The 17500-nt window shown below is 34.7% G+C and overlaps 1 protein-coding gene and 1 long non-coding RNA gene across 2 annotated transcripts in view; one reads left to right on the top strand and one right to left on the bottom strand.

Annotated features, from left to right (window-relative positions):
• Positions 1-2192: 2192 nt before the first annotated feature.
• LOC141378499 (uncharacterized) lies at positions 2193-6725 on the bottom strand. Its single transcript, XR_015513012.1, has 2 exons — positions 4650-6725; positions 2193-3110 (listed from the first exon to the last, which is right to left on the bottom strand). It is a non-coding gene; the product is annotated as an uncharacterized LOC141378499 (long non-coding RNA).
• A 2282-nt stretch (positions 6726-9007) lies between these two features.
• The window catches only part of plcb2 (phospholipase C, beta 2), an 84475-nt gene continuing 75982 nt past the window's right edge, over positions 9008-17500 (top strand). Inside the window, exons 1-2 of the mRNA XM_087289855.1 lie at positions 9008-9865; positions 15193-15343. Of these exons, the coding sequence (XP_087145981.1) occupies positions 15260-15343 (84 nt within the window). The 5' untranslated portion in view covers positions 9008-9865; positions 15193-15259. The remainder of the gene's footprint in view (positions 9866-15192; positions 15344-17500) is intronic.

The raw sequence follows: 17500 nt of genomic DNA, 5'->3' as shown, positions 1-17500 counted from the left end.
CACTCAGTCCTTTTTTTTTTCATTTGAACAATATAATAATGTTTCCCAGGGATGGGTTGCGGCTGGAAGGGCATTCGCTGCGTTAAAAACTTGCTGGATACGTTAGCGGTTCATTCCGCTGTGGCGACCCCGGATTAATAAAGGGACTAAGCCGACAGGAAAATGAATGAATGAATATAATAACGGTGGACCAGTTGGAGCAATATTTAAATCGACCGCAACTTGACGTAGGAGTGTGGTCCCCCCGCCCACCTATATTGATTGACAGTCACGCATTACCATTGTCGTTTCATGTCCGCCATTTTCAGCGTGTGAGTCAAAGCGATGTCACTAAAAGAACATCCTTGCTCTATTTTAATATGCAAGGCTATTTGGCCTCAACACAAGATCAACATTCACCACATGATCGCTCTAATCGGAATTATTGGTTGTAGTTTTAGGTAGGTTTGCAAACATGTGTACTTTTCATTGCGTCAACCTTAAACTTCAGCCGTTTGCATTTCTCTCGGTCTCTGAAGCTCCCTGTGATTAATAAGTAAATGTATACAAATATGTTATAAAAAACCTATTTAGCCCAGCATTGGCTTAAAACAAGAGTATATATGTTTAGATATATTATATTATTTTATATTATATTATTTTATTATATTATATTATATTATATTATATTAAATTATATTTTATTTTAATATATTAAATTATATTATATTATATTTTATTGGAATGTATTAAATTATATTATATTTTATTATATTATATTTTATTGTATTATATTATATTTTATTATATTATATTTTATTGGAATATATTAAGTTATATTATTATATTATATTATATTTTATTTTAATATATTAAATTATATTATATTATATTTTATTGGAATATATTAAATTATATTATATTTTATTATACTATATTATATTTTATTGTATTATATTATATTTTATTATATTATATTATATTTTATTATATTATATTTTATTGTATTATATTTTATTTTATTATATTATATTATATTATATTTTATTGGAATATATTAAGTTATATTATATTATTATATTATATTTTATTATATTATGTTATATTATATTATATTTTATTTTAATTTAATATATTAAATTATATTATATTTTTATTATATTATATTTTATTGTATTATATTATATTATATTTCATTGGAATATATTAAGTTATATTATTATATTATATTATATTTTAATATATTATATTATGAGGAATAAATGCAGTTGTCTGCTTTATATCGGTCTTATATCTTCTGTAGCAGCTCTAATAGGAAACATCTGAAAATACAGCAGGATTGTGTAAATCCTAAACATTTAATCATTAAACCATCACACAAAAAATAAAGCTGGGTTGTTTAACTTAAACCTGGGTCAGACATCAACAAACCCAAAAGCTGGGTTAAAAATGTAATAAAAATAAAGAAATCTCCATATTTTGACTTAGTGCTGGGTTAAAACATCATGTTATTTATGTGTAGAGTGTATAGGATATTATATTATACTGTATTAATAAGTAAATATATACAAATATGTAATAAAAACAGTAAAATGGGGATATTTGTCACTGTTATAATTATGCATAATGAAGTTGTCTGCTGTATATCAGTGTTGCAGATATTCTGTAGTGGCTCAAAAAGAAAACATCTGAAAATACAGCAGGACTGTGTCAATGCACAACATTCAATCATTAAACTGTCATACACAATATAATGTTGGGTTGTTTATCTTAAACCTGGGTCAAATATCAACAAACCCAAATAGTGGGGTTGAAAATGTAATAAAAATGAAGAAATCTCCATATTTGACCCAGTTTTGGGTTAAAGCGTCACATTATTTATGTTTAGAGTGTGTATATTATACTGTATTGATGAGTAAATATAAACAAATATGTAATAAAAACAATAAAATGTCAATATTTGTCAACGTTATATTATAGTTATGCGTAATGCATAGTTATTTAACTCAACACTGAGGTAAATATCGACAAAATCAACAGTGTGGTTAAAAAAAAGTCCATATTTGACCCAGCGTTGGGTTAAAAACGCACAATATTCATGTTATGAGTGTGGAAGACATTATATTTTAAATTAATTTATTTAATATTTAGACTGAGTGAATAAGATATAGGAATATAAGAGATTTATAAGTATAGGATAAGACAACAATAAATGCAGTTGTCTGCTTTATATCAGTGTTGGAGATTTTCTGCTCAAGGAGAAAACATCTAATATAGGATTGTGTAAATCCAGAACATTCAATCAACAAACCATCAATAAAAAGCTGGGTGGTTTAACTCAATGCTGGGTCAAATGTAGGCAAAAACAAGACAGTATGCCCTATTTATCTTTAAACTATTATATCATAGGCTACTTATGAGGAATAAATGCAGTTGTCTGCTTCATATCAGTGTTGGAGATAAAAAAAAAAATATAATGAAATGTCCATATTTATGTGCATATTCTGTAACAGCTCAAAGAGACAACATCTGAAAATACAGCAGGATTGTGATAATCCAGAACATTCAATCAACAAAGCATCAAAGCTGGGTTTTTTAAAACTCAATGCTGGGTCAAATATCAATAAAATCAACACTATGGTTAATAATAATAACAACAAAAACAATAAAATAGCCATATTTAGCCCAGCATTGGGTTAAAATAGTAAAGTATTTATGTGTAGAGTGTAGAAAATGTTATATTGTAAGTATATTATACTGTTTAAATAAATATGGTAAAAATACAATAAATAAAAAACAAGAAAATGTTCATATTTGACTTAGCATTGGGTTAAAACAATGAGAGAACATCTGGAAATACAGCAGGATTGTGTCATTCCAGAACATTCAATCAACAAAGCATCAAAGCTGGGCTGTTTAACTCAATGCTGGGTCAAATGTCAACTAAATGAACAGTATGGTTCCTAATAATAACAATAAAATGTTCATATTTGACCCAGCATTGGGTTGAAACAATGCATTATTTATGTTTAGACTGTGGGAGATATTATATTATAATTATATCATGCAGAATAAATGCAGTTGTCTGCTTCGTATCAGTGTTGCAGATCAGCAGCTCAAAGAGAAAACATCTGAAAAAAATTCAGAACAGTGAATCAGTCAATAAACCGTGATATACACAGAATAATGCTGGGTTGTTTGCTTCAAAGCTGGGTCAAGTATGGGTAAACCCAACAGTGGGGCTAAAAAATGTAATAAAAACTAAAAGATTTCTACACACTGTAAAAAATTAGTTACTTAAAGCAAGTAAACAAATTTCCATTAAAAGAAACAAAGTTGACTTTACAAAAATAATGTAAGTAAACCCATTGTTACTTGGAACTGTTAAGTTGACTTAATTTTTATTATTATGCAAGTTGTATTCACTTTTTTAAAATAAAAGTAAACTGATCTCTTTTTCCAATACACATTTATTATATTTGTTTTTTTTTTTCAGCTTTTCTGTTTTTAGCAAAATGACAGTAACTAAAATAAATCTGCTCTTCCAGACTCCATGTCTTCTAAATTCAATACAGGCTATAATTGTAAATTTTATCAACTTAATGAAGCACCAAATATGTAATATTGTAAAATCTACAGTCATTATTTGAAAAGAGACGTGCTAAAATGGTTTGTCATTGTAAAAAAGATTAGTTGACTTTAAAAAGTAAGTACAATAAGCATAATTATAAAAATTAAGTCAGCTTAACAATTCCAAGTTACATTGAGTTTACTTACATTATTTTTTGTAAAGACAACTTGTTGCTTTTAAGGCAATTTGTTTACTCACTTTAAGTAACTAATTACTTTTGTACAGTGCACTGAATAAAATGATGTCTGCAAAACTGTTGGAAACTATTTATTTGTGTTGAAGTTTAACAATAAATAAATAAATTTTATAAAATTCAACCTAATTAGTTTGTTTAAATTCAGCCCAAATAAATATTTTACAGCCACTTAACGTAAACAAATTAGTAAATCCAAGGAATCATCTCTGAATATTTTTTTTCAGTGTATCTTTGACCCAGTGTTGGGTTAAAACATCCTAATATTTATATTTATAGTGTCGAAGATATTATATTGTATAATAAGTAAATGTATAGAAATATGTGATTTAAAACATATATTTGGGTCAAAACAACAGTATTTATGTTTAGAGTGTTGAAGATATTATATTATAATTATGCATAATGTAGATTTACACTGAAAAAAGTGTTGCGTGCAGAACTGTTGCAAACAATGTATTTGTGTTGAATTTAAACAAACAAATTAAATTGAATAATGTTCAACTTAATTTGTTTGCTTAAATTCAACACAGTTAAATAGTTTACAACCACTTAACGTAAAAACAAATTGAGTAAATTCAAGGAATCATCTTTAATTTTTTTTTCTATTCTATGTATGCTTAGTGTCAGTGTTGAAGTAAAAAAAAACATCTGGAAATGCAGCAGGAGTATGTCATTCCAGAACATTCAATCAATCAATAACCGCAGCATACACAAAACAATGCTGGGTCAAATACCAACAAAATCATCAGGTTAAAAAGTTCACATTTGACCCAGCGTTTGGTTAAAACAACCCAGCATTTTAAGCTTGTTTAAAACCCCTCATTTTAAACCCAATTCACTTACAGATTGCGCCTTATGAAGTCCAAAGGTCACCGTGAACACACTTGCGCATCGATTTGAATGCGCTCGCATGTTAATCCAGGATTAAAGACGCTTCATCTTGACTAAATGGTAATTTGATTGTTGATAATCGAGTCAGAGTGATTGATGTGCGGGCCCGCTTCTCCTTATATAACAACTGCGCGCGCGCGCGTGTGTGTGTGTCCACATTTAACCCGTTGCGCAATCAAGAAGATGCTTCTTTTGTACTTTAAATGAGTTTATTTACCATGACGGTGATGCTTCCTACACCTATATGGTACATCATTTGTAGTAAAAATGATCTAGTGATGCTAAAAGTCGCGTGTGTATATATGTACATTACTTAATACATTTACATAAATAGTATTTGCACATACCTGAGCAGGTTCCTCTAAACATACGAATCCTGATTAATTGTTTAACAGGTTTAGCTGAGCCCATGCAAGCTTTGTATTTACTTAAAAAGCTCGCGTCCGTATAATAATGGCTGATTCTTAATCAGAAGGCATTGATGATGATGATAATAATATATTCGCTCAGTCAAGATGTTTCCTATTCAGCTGAATGACAGGCCAGCCGGTGGATTTTGGGTGTAAGCTCCAATAAATTAACATTTAAAGGGATAGTTCGTTCAAATATCAATATTTACTCACTGAAAAAATGATTAATTGGATGTAAAACTAATTTTAAGTGGTTGCAAACAATTTATATAGGCTGAACATCAACAAAGTTGAACATTACTCAATTTAATTAGTTTAAATTAATTCCATATAAATTGTTAGCAACCACTTACCTTAAAAAATGTAAGCAAATCCAATGAATCTATATGTATTCAGTGTATTTATTCTCCTTTAATTGGTTTATTACTTAAGCTGAACATAAGCAGATATCCTGAAGAAAGCTGAAAGCCATTTATCAATTGTAGGACTAACCAAACACTATGAAAGTCACATATATTAAAATATCTTCACCTATTATCTATGTTCAGCAGAAGAAATGAACAAATAAAGCGCGAATGACAGAGAAAATGTTCATTTTTGAGTGAACTATCCCTTTAAATCGCATTTAAGGCAAACAATAAAATAAATAAAAACATCAGACGTGTTATATAAGGTGTCCAAAAGTCAAAAAGCACATCCACAGCATCCACAAAAGTCCCCATTAAGGCCTCGATTAGTTCTGCTTGTCGGAAACTAAGCGGCTTTGCTTTTTCCGTCTAGAATCCTCAGACGCGCGCGTCTCCGTTTGCGCGTCCTCGCTCGTCAAACCTCCGCGTGTTTTTGCGTCGCTTCGACTCTTATACAAGTCTCCATACGAGTAGACATCCTCAGAAAGTGCGCGTTTCCTCCTGTTGTCCTGCGCGGTGGTGGTATTACTGAAGCCGACAGTGGTGTTGCTGAAGCCGGCAGTGGCGTTGAGGTTTTCGGGTTGCGCGGTGGTGGTGGTGGTGGTGCCAGTGCCAATGGTGCCATTGTTGTTATTATTATTGCCATTTCCAGCGGGTTTCCAGATTAGACTGTAGTATATAGCCAGGATAATCGCGGCCAGAGATACTGATAAGACGTATGCAAACACCGTGGCCAGTCTTACCCACTTCTTATTGGTTTTTGCAGCCATCTTTGCCTTCTTGTCGCCCGTGTATGTTGCGGGTTTGCCCCTCTCCATATTGGGCATGTAGTCTCTGTCCCGATTGCCTCGGTTTTTCCCTCGATGCTCCACGACCCCGTCCGTCTTGAAAGATGATGTTGGGAGTCTCTAAAACGCGGTTACATCGATGCGTTTGGCTCCATGGCGCTGGAGGAGCATCAGAAAGCGGTCAGGATCATGATGCGGGTCGGTGTGGATGATGAAAATGATGATGATGATGCTATGGATGTTTTCCTGCATCCAGTCCTTGGTTTTGGTCCCTGAAGACTGAGATGTTTCTGAGGTCAAATATTATGGGATGGATTAGAGAGGGGTGAGAATGATGAGACGGATTATACTGTACACACATCTGCCTGTGTGTGCGCGCGCGCGCGAGTGTGTGTGTTGTTCAAGTGAAGAAGAGGCTTCATCAGCTAAAAATACTGAAGAGGAGGAGGAGGAGGCTCTTAAAGGAATAGTTCACACACTAAATTAAAAAAAAAAAAAATCTGTCATTATTTATTTATCCTCCACTCCAGGTCGGGCTGGGTGATCTGACAAAAATCTCACGATGAGTAATATCATATCCTGATGGTGATGTATATCACAGTACAGTTCCATTTCTGTTCATTCAATCAGTTAATATTGTATTGTTAAAGATATTTAAACGTATATATAATTTGCAACATATATATATATATATATATATATATATATATATATATATATATATATATATATATATTTTTTTTTTCTAAATATATATATATATAGTTATATATATATATATATATATATATATATATATATATATATATATATATATATATAGTTATATATATAGTTATAGTTCATAAATATATATAGTTGAAAGCAGACGTTTACATACACTGTAAAAAGGCACAACCATTTAAAAAAACGTCAGATGTTAATGTGATTAAACTTTTAGGATTAAGTCAGGATTATCAAAGTTGTTTCTGTTCTGCTTAATAGCAGAATAATGAGAGAGAGATTGTTTGAGAAATTGTTATAACTTTTCTTGAAAGTCAAGTTTACACACAATAAGATTATTCTGCCTCTGAAAAAGCTCAGATGATGATGTCAAGGTTTTAGAAGTTTCTGATTGGCTATTTGACAACATTTGTTGTTCATTTAAGGCACAACTGTAGAATAGTATTTAAGGAAAACCTCAAACACACTGCTTCCTTGTGTGACAACATTAATAAGCCAGAATCAAAACAACCGCCAGATTATGATTTGCTAAATTACACTGGGAAAAAGAGTAATTTTTGGAGACATGTCCTGTGGTCTGATGGAACTAAGATTGAACTGTTTGGCCATAATAACCAGTGTTACATTTGGAGGACAAAGGGGAAAGCTTACAAGCCTAGGAACACCATCCCAACTGTGAAGTATGGGGGCGGCAGCATCATGTTGTGGGGCTGTTTTGCTGCAGGAGGGACTGGTCCACTTCACAGCATAGATGGCATCATGAAGAAAGAACATTATGGAGAAATACTGAAGCAACATCTCAAGACAACAGCCAGGAAATACAACTTGGCCACAAATGGGTCTTCCAAACAGACCATGACCCTCAGTATACTGCCAAATTAGTTCAAATGTGCTTTAAGGACAACAGAGTGAATGTTTTGGAGTGGCCATCACAAAGCCCTGATGTCAGTCCTATTGAAAGCTTGTGTGAGCAAGACAGCCAACAAATCTGACTCAGTTACACCAATTCTTTCAGGAGGAATGGGCCAAAATTCCTTCAAACTATTGTGAGAAGCTTGTGGAAGGAGACCTAAAACACTTGACCAAAGTTATACAGTAAAAAGCAAATCTAAAAATAACAAGGAAATGTGTGTAAACTTTTGGCTATCTAGAAATTAATAACAAATTCTCAAAAAAAAAAAAAAAGTAATTCTGTCATTATTCTGGCATTTAGTAAATGACCTAAAATAGTAAACGTTTAGTATGATTTACCGTCAGACATTTAAAAAAAAATGGTTATGTTACTTTTTTAATGTTTGTAAACTTTTGGTTTTAACTGTTTTTATAGATAGATAGATAGATAGATAGATAGATAGATAGATAGATAGATAGATAGATAGATAGATAGATAGATAGATAGATGGATAGATGGATAGATAGATAGATAGATAGATAGATGGATAGATAGATAGATAGATAGATAGATAGATAGATAGATAGATAGATAGATAGATAGATAGATAGATAGATAGATAGATATTACATGGCTACTTGCCATAAAATTAGTTTAGACATGGAATATTGATTTGAGCAGTAATAATGAAGGCTGATAGAAAAAAATGGAGGAATGCAGACTACACTAATCTATACTAATCTCATTATTATTAATAATAATATTTTATATTATTGTTCTGCCACAGGATGGCGCCAAACAGTTAAGAAAAGCAGCATGAACGATAAGCATATGGCTATGAATGTAATCACTGTGCAATTAATATTAAACTGTTTTCAGTTCTAAATGTAAAAAACAGAAGCTTATTTTTTATTTTCATCAAGTTTAAAATGGCTTGTAGAATGTTTTAAAATGTTAAATACATTTACATTTATTTTTAAAATATTGCATTCATAATGTGAAAATATTTATTATAATATGTTTATGAATGCACATTAATTTGACAATAATGTAATCGTTCTAAATATTAGTTTTCTTTTTTTTTTTTACAGTCTTCTGATGCCTGTCTGTGTTCTAATGCCATCTGTCTTATGATGCCCGTCTGATGCCTGTCTGATGTCCGTCTGTCTTATGATGCCTGTCTGATTTCCATCTGTCTTATGATGCCCGTCTGATGCCCATCTTGTGTCCGTCTGTCTTATGATGCCCGTCTGATGTCCGGCTGTCTTATGATGCCTGTCTGATGTCCGTCTGTCTTATGATGCCCGTCTGATGTCCGTCTGTCTTATGATGCCCGTCTGATGTCCGTCTGTCTTCTGATGCCTGTCTGTGTTCTAATGCTATCTGTCTTTTGACCGTCTGATGTCCATCTGTCTTATGATGCCCGTCTGATGCCCATCTTGTGTCCGTCTGTCTTATGATGCCCGTCTGATTTCCATCTGTCTCATGATGTCCGTCTGATGCCCATCTTGTGTCCGTCTGTCTTATGATGCCCGTCTGATGTCCGTCTGTCTTCTGATGCCCGTCTGATGTCCGTCTGTCTCATGATGTCCGGCTGTCTTATGATGCCTGTCTGATGTCCGTCTGTCTTATGATGTCCGGCTGTCTTATGATGCCCGTCTGATGTCCGGCTGTCTTCTGATGCCTGTCTGTGTTCTAATGCTATCTGTCTTTTGACCGTCTGAAGTCCATCTGTCTTATGATGCCCGTCTGATGCCCATCTTGTGTCCGTCTGTCTTATGATGCCCGTCTGATTTCCATCTGTCTCATGATGTCCGTCTGATGCCCATCTTGTGTCCGTCTGTCTTATGATACCCGTCTGATGCTGCTGAGCTGCGGCTGCACGAGCCAATCCGATTGCAGACTCTGGAATCCTGCAGCATGAAGTCTCCTCCTAATTGGCCAGCAGGTAAAAACCAATCAGTGAGCTCCAGCAGTGCTGCTCTGACCTCAGTTCAGTGAGCTGGAGCGCAGCCTGAGTTCATGCAGACACACACACACACACACACCTGAGCCCACAGCAGCACGTTTACATCTAAAGTAAACACACAGACCACATGACTGACAGTAATTGAGAAGACACAGTTTTTGCCATCAGCACAGCTTCACCAGTTGTATAACATAGAAAAGTGTGTGTGTGTGTGTGTGTGTGTGTGTGTCTATTTATGTATTAGTAGATTGCATCAGGTACAGCATTTGTCCTTAGAATGCACCAAATAAATTCACTTGAAATGTCCTTTTAAACACATGCATATGAATATATGGTATGTGTTTGTGTGTAATCATACACTCAACGGCCACTTTATTAGGTATACCTGTCCAACTGCTTGTTTACGCAAATTTCTAATCAGTTGGTCACATGGCTGCAACTCAACGTCATGTTATAAAGCGTGAATCATCTCAGACTGGTTTCTTGAACATGACAACGAGTTCACTGTACTCAAATGGCCTCCACAGTCACCATATCTCAATCCAATAGAGCACATTTATGATGTGGTGGAACAGGAGATTGGCATTATAGATGTTCAGCCGACAAATCTGCAGCAACTGCGTGATGTCAATATAGAGCAAAATCTCAGAGTAATATTTCCAACGAAGGATTAGGGTAGTCTTGAAGGCAAAAGGGGTCTAACCTGGTATGTTACAGCAGGCATGACCAAACTCTGTCCTGGAGTCCGGCTGAGTTTAGCTCCAACTTGCTTCAAAAGACCTGCAGGACGTTTCAAGTATATCTACTAAGAGCTTGATTAGCTCGATCAGGTGTGTTTGATTAGGGTTGGAGCTAAACTCTCCAGGACACCGGCCCTCCAGGACCGAGTTTGGACACCCCTGTGTTACAGCTTTATTAAAAAATGGATTAAATTGATTGATTTCCTCAAACTTCTACACACAATCCCCCATAATGACAAAGTGAAAAAAGAGTTTCTGAAATTGTTGCAAATTTATTCAAAATAAAAAAGCTGTAAAATCAGATGTACATCAGTATTCACAGCCTTTGCTCAATACTTTGTTGATGCACCTTTGGCAGTGATTACAGCCTCAAGTCTTTTTAAATATGATGCCACAAGCTTTACTCACCTGTCTTTGGGGATTTTTGCCCATTCCTCTTTGCAGTACCTCTCAAGCTCTAGGTTGGATGGGAAGCAACGGTGTACTGCCATTTTTAGATCTCTCCAGAGATCCTCAATAGGATTTAGATCTGGGCTCTGGCCGGGCCACCTTGAGTCATTGTGAAGCCACTCCATTGATATTTTGGCGGTGTGCTTTGGGTCATTGTCCTGGCGGAAGATGAACCGTCACCCCACTCTGAAGCAGGTCTTCATTCAGGATGTCTCTGTACATTGCTGCATTCATCTTTCCCTCTATCCTGACTAGTCTTCCAGTTCCTGCTGCTGAAACACATCCCCACAGCATGATACCGCCACCACCATGCTTCACTGTAGGGACAGTATTGGCCTGGTGATGAGCGCTGCCTGCTTTTCTCCAAACGTAACGCCTGGCATTCACATCTAAAGAGTTCAATTTGAGTCTCATCAGAGCAGAGAGTTCAGTTTCTTATAGTCTGAGAGTGCTTCAGATGCCTTTTGGCAAATTCCAGGCGGGGATTCCGTCTGGCCACTCTACCATACAGGCCTGATTGGTGGATTGCTGCACAGTTTCAGTTTCAGTTTCCTTTATTTATGTCATTCAAATCATCACAATAGAATTGTAATGCAGAACGAAATTACGTTGCAACAGACCCAACAAGAACAGAAAAAACATCACTATAAAAACACTATAAAATCCTAACATGATAAATAAGCTTTTATAATTCCATAAAATATAAAAAATATAATTATATAAGATATAACCCATTTTTTAAAAATCTCTGAAGAGAATAACTTAATACTTAAATACCTATTTCACCATTTGTTGTAATATTAACAATTTATGCTAGTTTAACAAATTATTTATTATTTAACACTAGCTTTCAACAATGCTTAAGAAATGGTATTTAAAAGTCTTATAATGACAGGATCTCGAAACCGCACTGATTTGCTCCTCAGACTTCTGTAACGCCTGCCTGATGGCATGAGTGAGAGCAGGCTATGACCAGGGTGGGTTGGATCCCCTTAAATGTTATTTGCCCTAGACAGACAACGGCGTTGGTAAAGTTCCTCGATAGATGACATTTTGACTCCAACAGACCTTTCAGCTGACTTTATGATCCTCTTAATGGTGTTCTTATCAGACACACTGCTATTCTCATACCAAAGGGAGATGCCATTTGTAAGAACACTCTGGTTGTCACAGATGGTTAGACCGAGTGACCTGAGCTCAGACAGAGTGACCATCGGGTTATTGATCACCTCCCTGACTAAGGCCCTTCTCCCACGATCACTCAGCTTAGATGGCCGGCCAGCTCTAGGAAGAGTCCTGGTGGTTAAACATCTTCCACTTACGGATGATGGAGGCCGCTGTGCTCGTTGGAACTTTCAGAGCAGCAGAAATGTTTCTGTAACCTTCCCCAGCCTTGTGCCTCAAGACGTTTCTGCCTCGGAGGTCTGCAGACTATTCCTTTGTCTTCATGCTTGGTTTGTGCTTTGACATGCATTGTCAACCCTGGGCCCTTATATAGACAGGTGTACGCCTTTTCAAATCATGTCCAATCAGCTGAAATGACCACAGGTGAACTCCAATGAAGCTGCTGAAACATCTCCAGAATGATCAGTGGAAACAGAGGCTGTTTCTCAATATGCGTTCTTCAGCGGTCTTGCGTCCTTGTGTTCTCGTGCAACGTCATCATCAGCTGCCCAAGTTCAGTTCCAATACTCAAGACCGCAAGTACGGAGGACGCGTGAAACTTCCCGGATGTGTTCTTGATATTGAGGACGCACCGATGCGGACTTGAGCAGCGAGCTCGCTCTGGAAGTCCCAGAAGTCATTGCGACTGGAGGTGGGAAGCGCAGCATTTTATTTAGATTTATTATTAAAGTTCAGAGATATGACTTATTTACCTCAGGAGTTTCCCTAAATGAAACGGTGAAAGTAAACATTAACATGAATATCTTAATAAAAGAATAAACACATTAAGGGTGTTTGTTTGATGAAATTCGTATTAAAATTTGTTTTATTTATATTGTGCAGAGTATATTTATAATGTTTTTATTCAAAGTATATATTTTGAAGAGGGGGGAAACAATAAATCGTTGTATGAAGGCTGTAATGTTTAAATAATTTCCATTTAAAACGCGTGAAGGTCACATGACCATCAGGAAGAACGCATCATCCCATTTCTCAAAGGACGCGTTCTCTGCCCTCGCGGTCTCCTGAGTTCGTTCTTCCGAGGACACCTGGCAAGACCGCTCTCCACAAGAACACAAGTCCGTTCTCTGCGTCCTTGGAATTGAGAAACAGCCAGAATGTACCTGAGCTCAATTTAGAGCTTCACGCCAAAGGCTGTGAATACTGATGTACATGTGACTTTACAGCTTTTTTATTTGTAATAAATAAGCAACAATTTCTAAAACTCTTTCTTCACATTGTCATTATGCGGGGATTGTGTGTAGAATGTTGAGGAAATAAAAGAATATATAAAAAGATATATTTCTGAAAGTACATTGTGTCGATGCACATAGGTATATTTGTGAGTGTGAATGTTCTGTGTGTGTGGTGCAGGGAACCGCCTCATGTTAATGTGCTGTGTGTGGATTTACATGAGTCAGGCTGATATTTGACTATTAGCCAAACGACTGGAGCTTCATTGTGAGCCGCAGTCCAGCATCCAGCACAGATTGAGCACTGCAGACGCTTTACTGCAGGAGTTTCAGCTTGATGGAGGATCATGCATCAGTGCAGTGATCAGTCTGATAAGCATCTGTGTGTTCTGTCAGAGCGATGGGGGCATTTAACATCATAACATATAATATTTAGTGCAAGGCAAAAGTTAATCACGAACGCATCAAAATAAAGGTTTTGACATAATTGAAGTGTGTGTGCGGTGTTTATTTATTATTTATGTATGAATACACACACATGCATATATTTGAGCAAATGTTTATTTATATTTAGATATAGAATATATGTGTATATGATACTTATTATCTATACATTTAAATATCTATGTACTATATATATAATACACACACTCATATGTCAAAACACTTTTATTTTAGATGCCTTTAATCGCGATTAACTTTTGTCCAGCACTAATTATGCTAATACTCAAAACTATCTCAAAATTTCCTTCATTAATGTGTTCATTATCCATCTATCCTTTTATCCATCCATCCATCATCATCCACCCATCTGTCTCTGTGAATATTTCTTTCTTTCTATCTATCTATCTATCTATCTATCTATCTATCTATCTATCTATCTATCTATCTATCTATCTATCTGTCTGTCTGTCTGTCTGTCTGTCTGTCTGTCTGTCTGTCTGTCTGTCTGTCTGTCTGTCTGTCTGTCTGTCTGTCTGTCTGTCTGTCTGTCTGTCTGTCTGTCTGTCTGTCTGTCTATCTATCTGTCTGTCTTACTGTCTGTCTGTCTGTCTGTCTGTCATCTGTCTATCTATCTATCTATCTATCTATCTATCTATCTATCTATCTATCTATCTATCTATCTATCTATCTATCTATCTATCTGTCTGTCTGTCTGTCTGTCTGTCTGTCTGTCTGTCTGTCTGTCTGTCTGTCTGTCTGTCTGTCTGTCTGTCTGTCTGTCTGTCTGTCTGTCTATCTATCTGTCTGTCTTACTGTCTGTCTGTCTGTCTGTCTGTCATCTGTCTATCTATCTATCTATCTATCTATCTATCTATCTATCTATCTATCTATCTATCTGTCTGTCTGTCTGTCTGTCTGTCTGTCTGTCTGTCTGTCTGTCTGTCTATCTATCTATCTATCCGTCTATCCGCGTATCCATCTATCTATCTATCTATATCTATATATATCTATATCTATCTATCTATCTATCTATCTATCTATCTATCTATCTATCTATCTATCTATCTGTCTGTCTGTCTGTCTGTCTGTCTGTCTGTCTGTCTGTCTGTCTGTCTGTCTGTCTGTCTGTCTGTCTGTCTGTCTGTCTGTCTGTCTGTCTGTCTGTCTGTCTGTCTGTCTGTCTGTCTGTCTGTCTGTCTGTCTGTCTGTGATATTTCAGCTCTAATAGTGAGTGTATGTACTGTAAATAAAGCCTGTCCACCTGCCGAGGGTGCGTCCCAGCTCTCCTGATGCTGATTTGCAATGCATATTGAAGGCTGGACGTGGAATCGACTGATTTCAGTCTGGTTCTCCAAACGGCTGGACCTGAGTTCAGCCTGAGGATGAGCAGAAACAGACACTCGCTGCAGGAGCCCGACATCAAAGACTACCTGGTGAAGGGAGACCGCTTCACAAAATGGAAAGAAGTGAGTAAAATAACAGCTAGTGTGGCTGAAGTCGAATATGATGTTCATCATAACGTCACTTACTGTTAACCAAATCATGGACTTTAATGCATAATTTTAACTGTTGTTTACTATATATATATATATATATATATATATATATATATATATATATATATATATATATATATTAGTCGAATGTAAAAAATGACCAATTTCAATGGTACAAAAAATGTAAAATGCAGGTCCATAACCTGTTTAACAGTAAGTTTCCTTAAAATATACAGTAACCTTAAAATGCTACAGTAAAAATCTGTAACCTGATTACCAGTAAGTGTTCTTATTATATATATGGTAAATAACCATGTAAAGCTCCAGAAAAAAATCCATAACCTGATTAACAGTAAGTTTCCTTAATATATATAGTGAGTAATGGTTAAAATACTACAGTAAAAGTAAACAGTAAAAAAAATAACTGTAATAAAAATCTTTGACCTGGTTAATAGTAAGTTTTCGAAATATATATATATGTGGTGAATAACTGTAAATTGCTTCAGTAAAAATACGTAACCTGATTACCAGTATGTTTTCCTATTATATATGGCAAATAACCATAAAATGCTACAGTAAAAATTTATAACTTGATTAGCAGTATGTTTCCTAATATATACCGTGAGTAATTGTGAGAAACTCCATGACCTGGTTAACTAAGTTTTCTTAATGTATACTGTAAATAAAACTAAATGCTACAGTAAAAACCCACAACCTGGTTAAGAGTAAGTTTTCCTAATATATATGGAGAATAACCATAAAATTGCTGAAGTAAAAATCCATGACTGAATTAACATTAGGTTTTCTTAATATATATTGTGATTAATGGTAAAAAATAGTACAGTAAAAATCCTGTATATATATAATTATATAATATATATATAATTGTAAAAAATACTACAGTTTCTTTATCATATACGGTGAAAAGCCATGAAAATTAAACAGCAAAAATCCACAACCTAGTTAACAGTGAGTGTCCTTAATAAATGTGTTAAATAATTGTAAAAATTATTACTGTAAAAAATTCATAATATTATTATCTTATTACCAGTGGGTTTCTTTAAGTCTGACTCGAGTCAAGTCATATGACTCGAGTCCCCCATCTCTAAAAAAAATACTGCAGTAAAAATCCATAAACTGTTTAAGTTATTTTCATTAATATATATGGTGACTAATAGTAAAAATACTACAGCAAAAATCCATAATTTGGCTAACAGTAAGTTTCCTCATGGTAAACAACCGTAAAAATACTACAGTAAAAATCTATAACCTGGTTAACAGTGAGTTTACCTAATATATATGACGAATAACCATACAAATGATACAGTAAAAATCCATTATTTGGTTAACAGTAAGTTTCCTTAATATATATGGTAAATAACTGTAAAAATACTACTGTAAATATCCATATAATCTGTTTAACAGTACGTTTTCTTAATATTTACGATAAATAACCATGAAAATGCTGCAGTAAATATCCATAATCTGATTAACAGCAAGTTTTCTCATGTATATATGGTAAACAACGGTAAAAATACTACAGTAAATATCCATATTATCTGATTAACAGTAAGTTTCCTTAATATATATATATATATATATATATATATATATATATATATATATATATATATATATATATATATATATATATATATATGAGCAATATCACACTCGTAGTAGTGCGATATGGCTGTATATCGGCACTGGTGGGAGGCGTGCGGTGGCACGAGGCCTAGTGCCTTAGTGCCCCCACCAGTGCCGAAATACAGCCATATCGCACAAACATGGAGAGCCAAATCAAACATGGAGAGTCTCAAAAACCCTTTTGTATGAGGAACTACTTTCTTCCGAATTCAAATCATAAGCTGACAGTTAAACAGTTGAGCAAGCATCTTTTAAACTTTAGATCTGTAGTGTCTCTGCTTTTTGCTGGCTGTATGTGGGCGGAGTGATACACAAAGGGTAAAGAGGCTGTAGGAGTTCTGAGTTCTGATGTTGCAGAATATTGCACGGCTATCAGCCAATCAGATTTGAGAACCAGACAGAACTGTTGTATAAATATATATATATATATATATATATATATATATATATATATATATATATATATATATATATATATAT

Source organism: Danio rerio, chromosome 17, assembly GCF_052040795.2.
Source record: "Danio rerio strain M-AB ecotype USA chromosome 17, GRCz13ab, whole genome shotgun sequence".
NCBI lineage: Eukaryota > Metazoa > Chordata > Actinopteri > Cypriniformes > Danionidae > Danio > Danio rerio.
The sequence above is the reverse complement of the archived record's forward strand: the minus strand, read 5'-3'. Positions and strand labels throughout refer to the sequence as shown.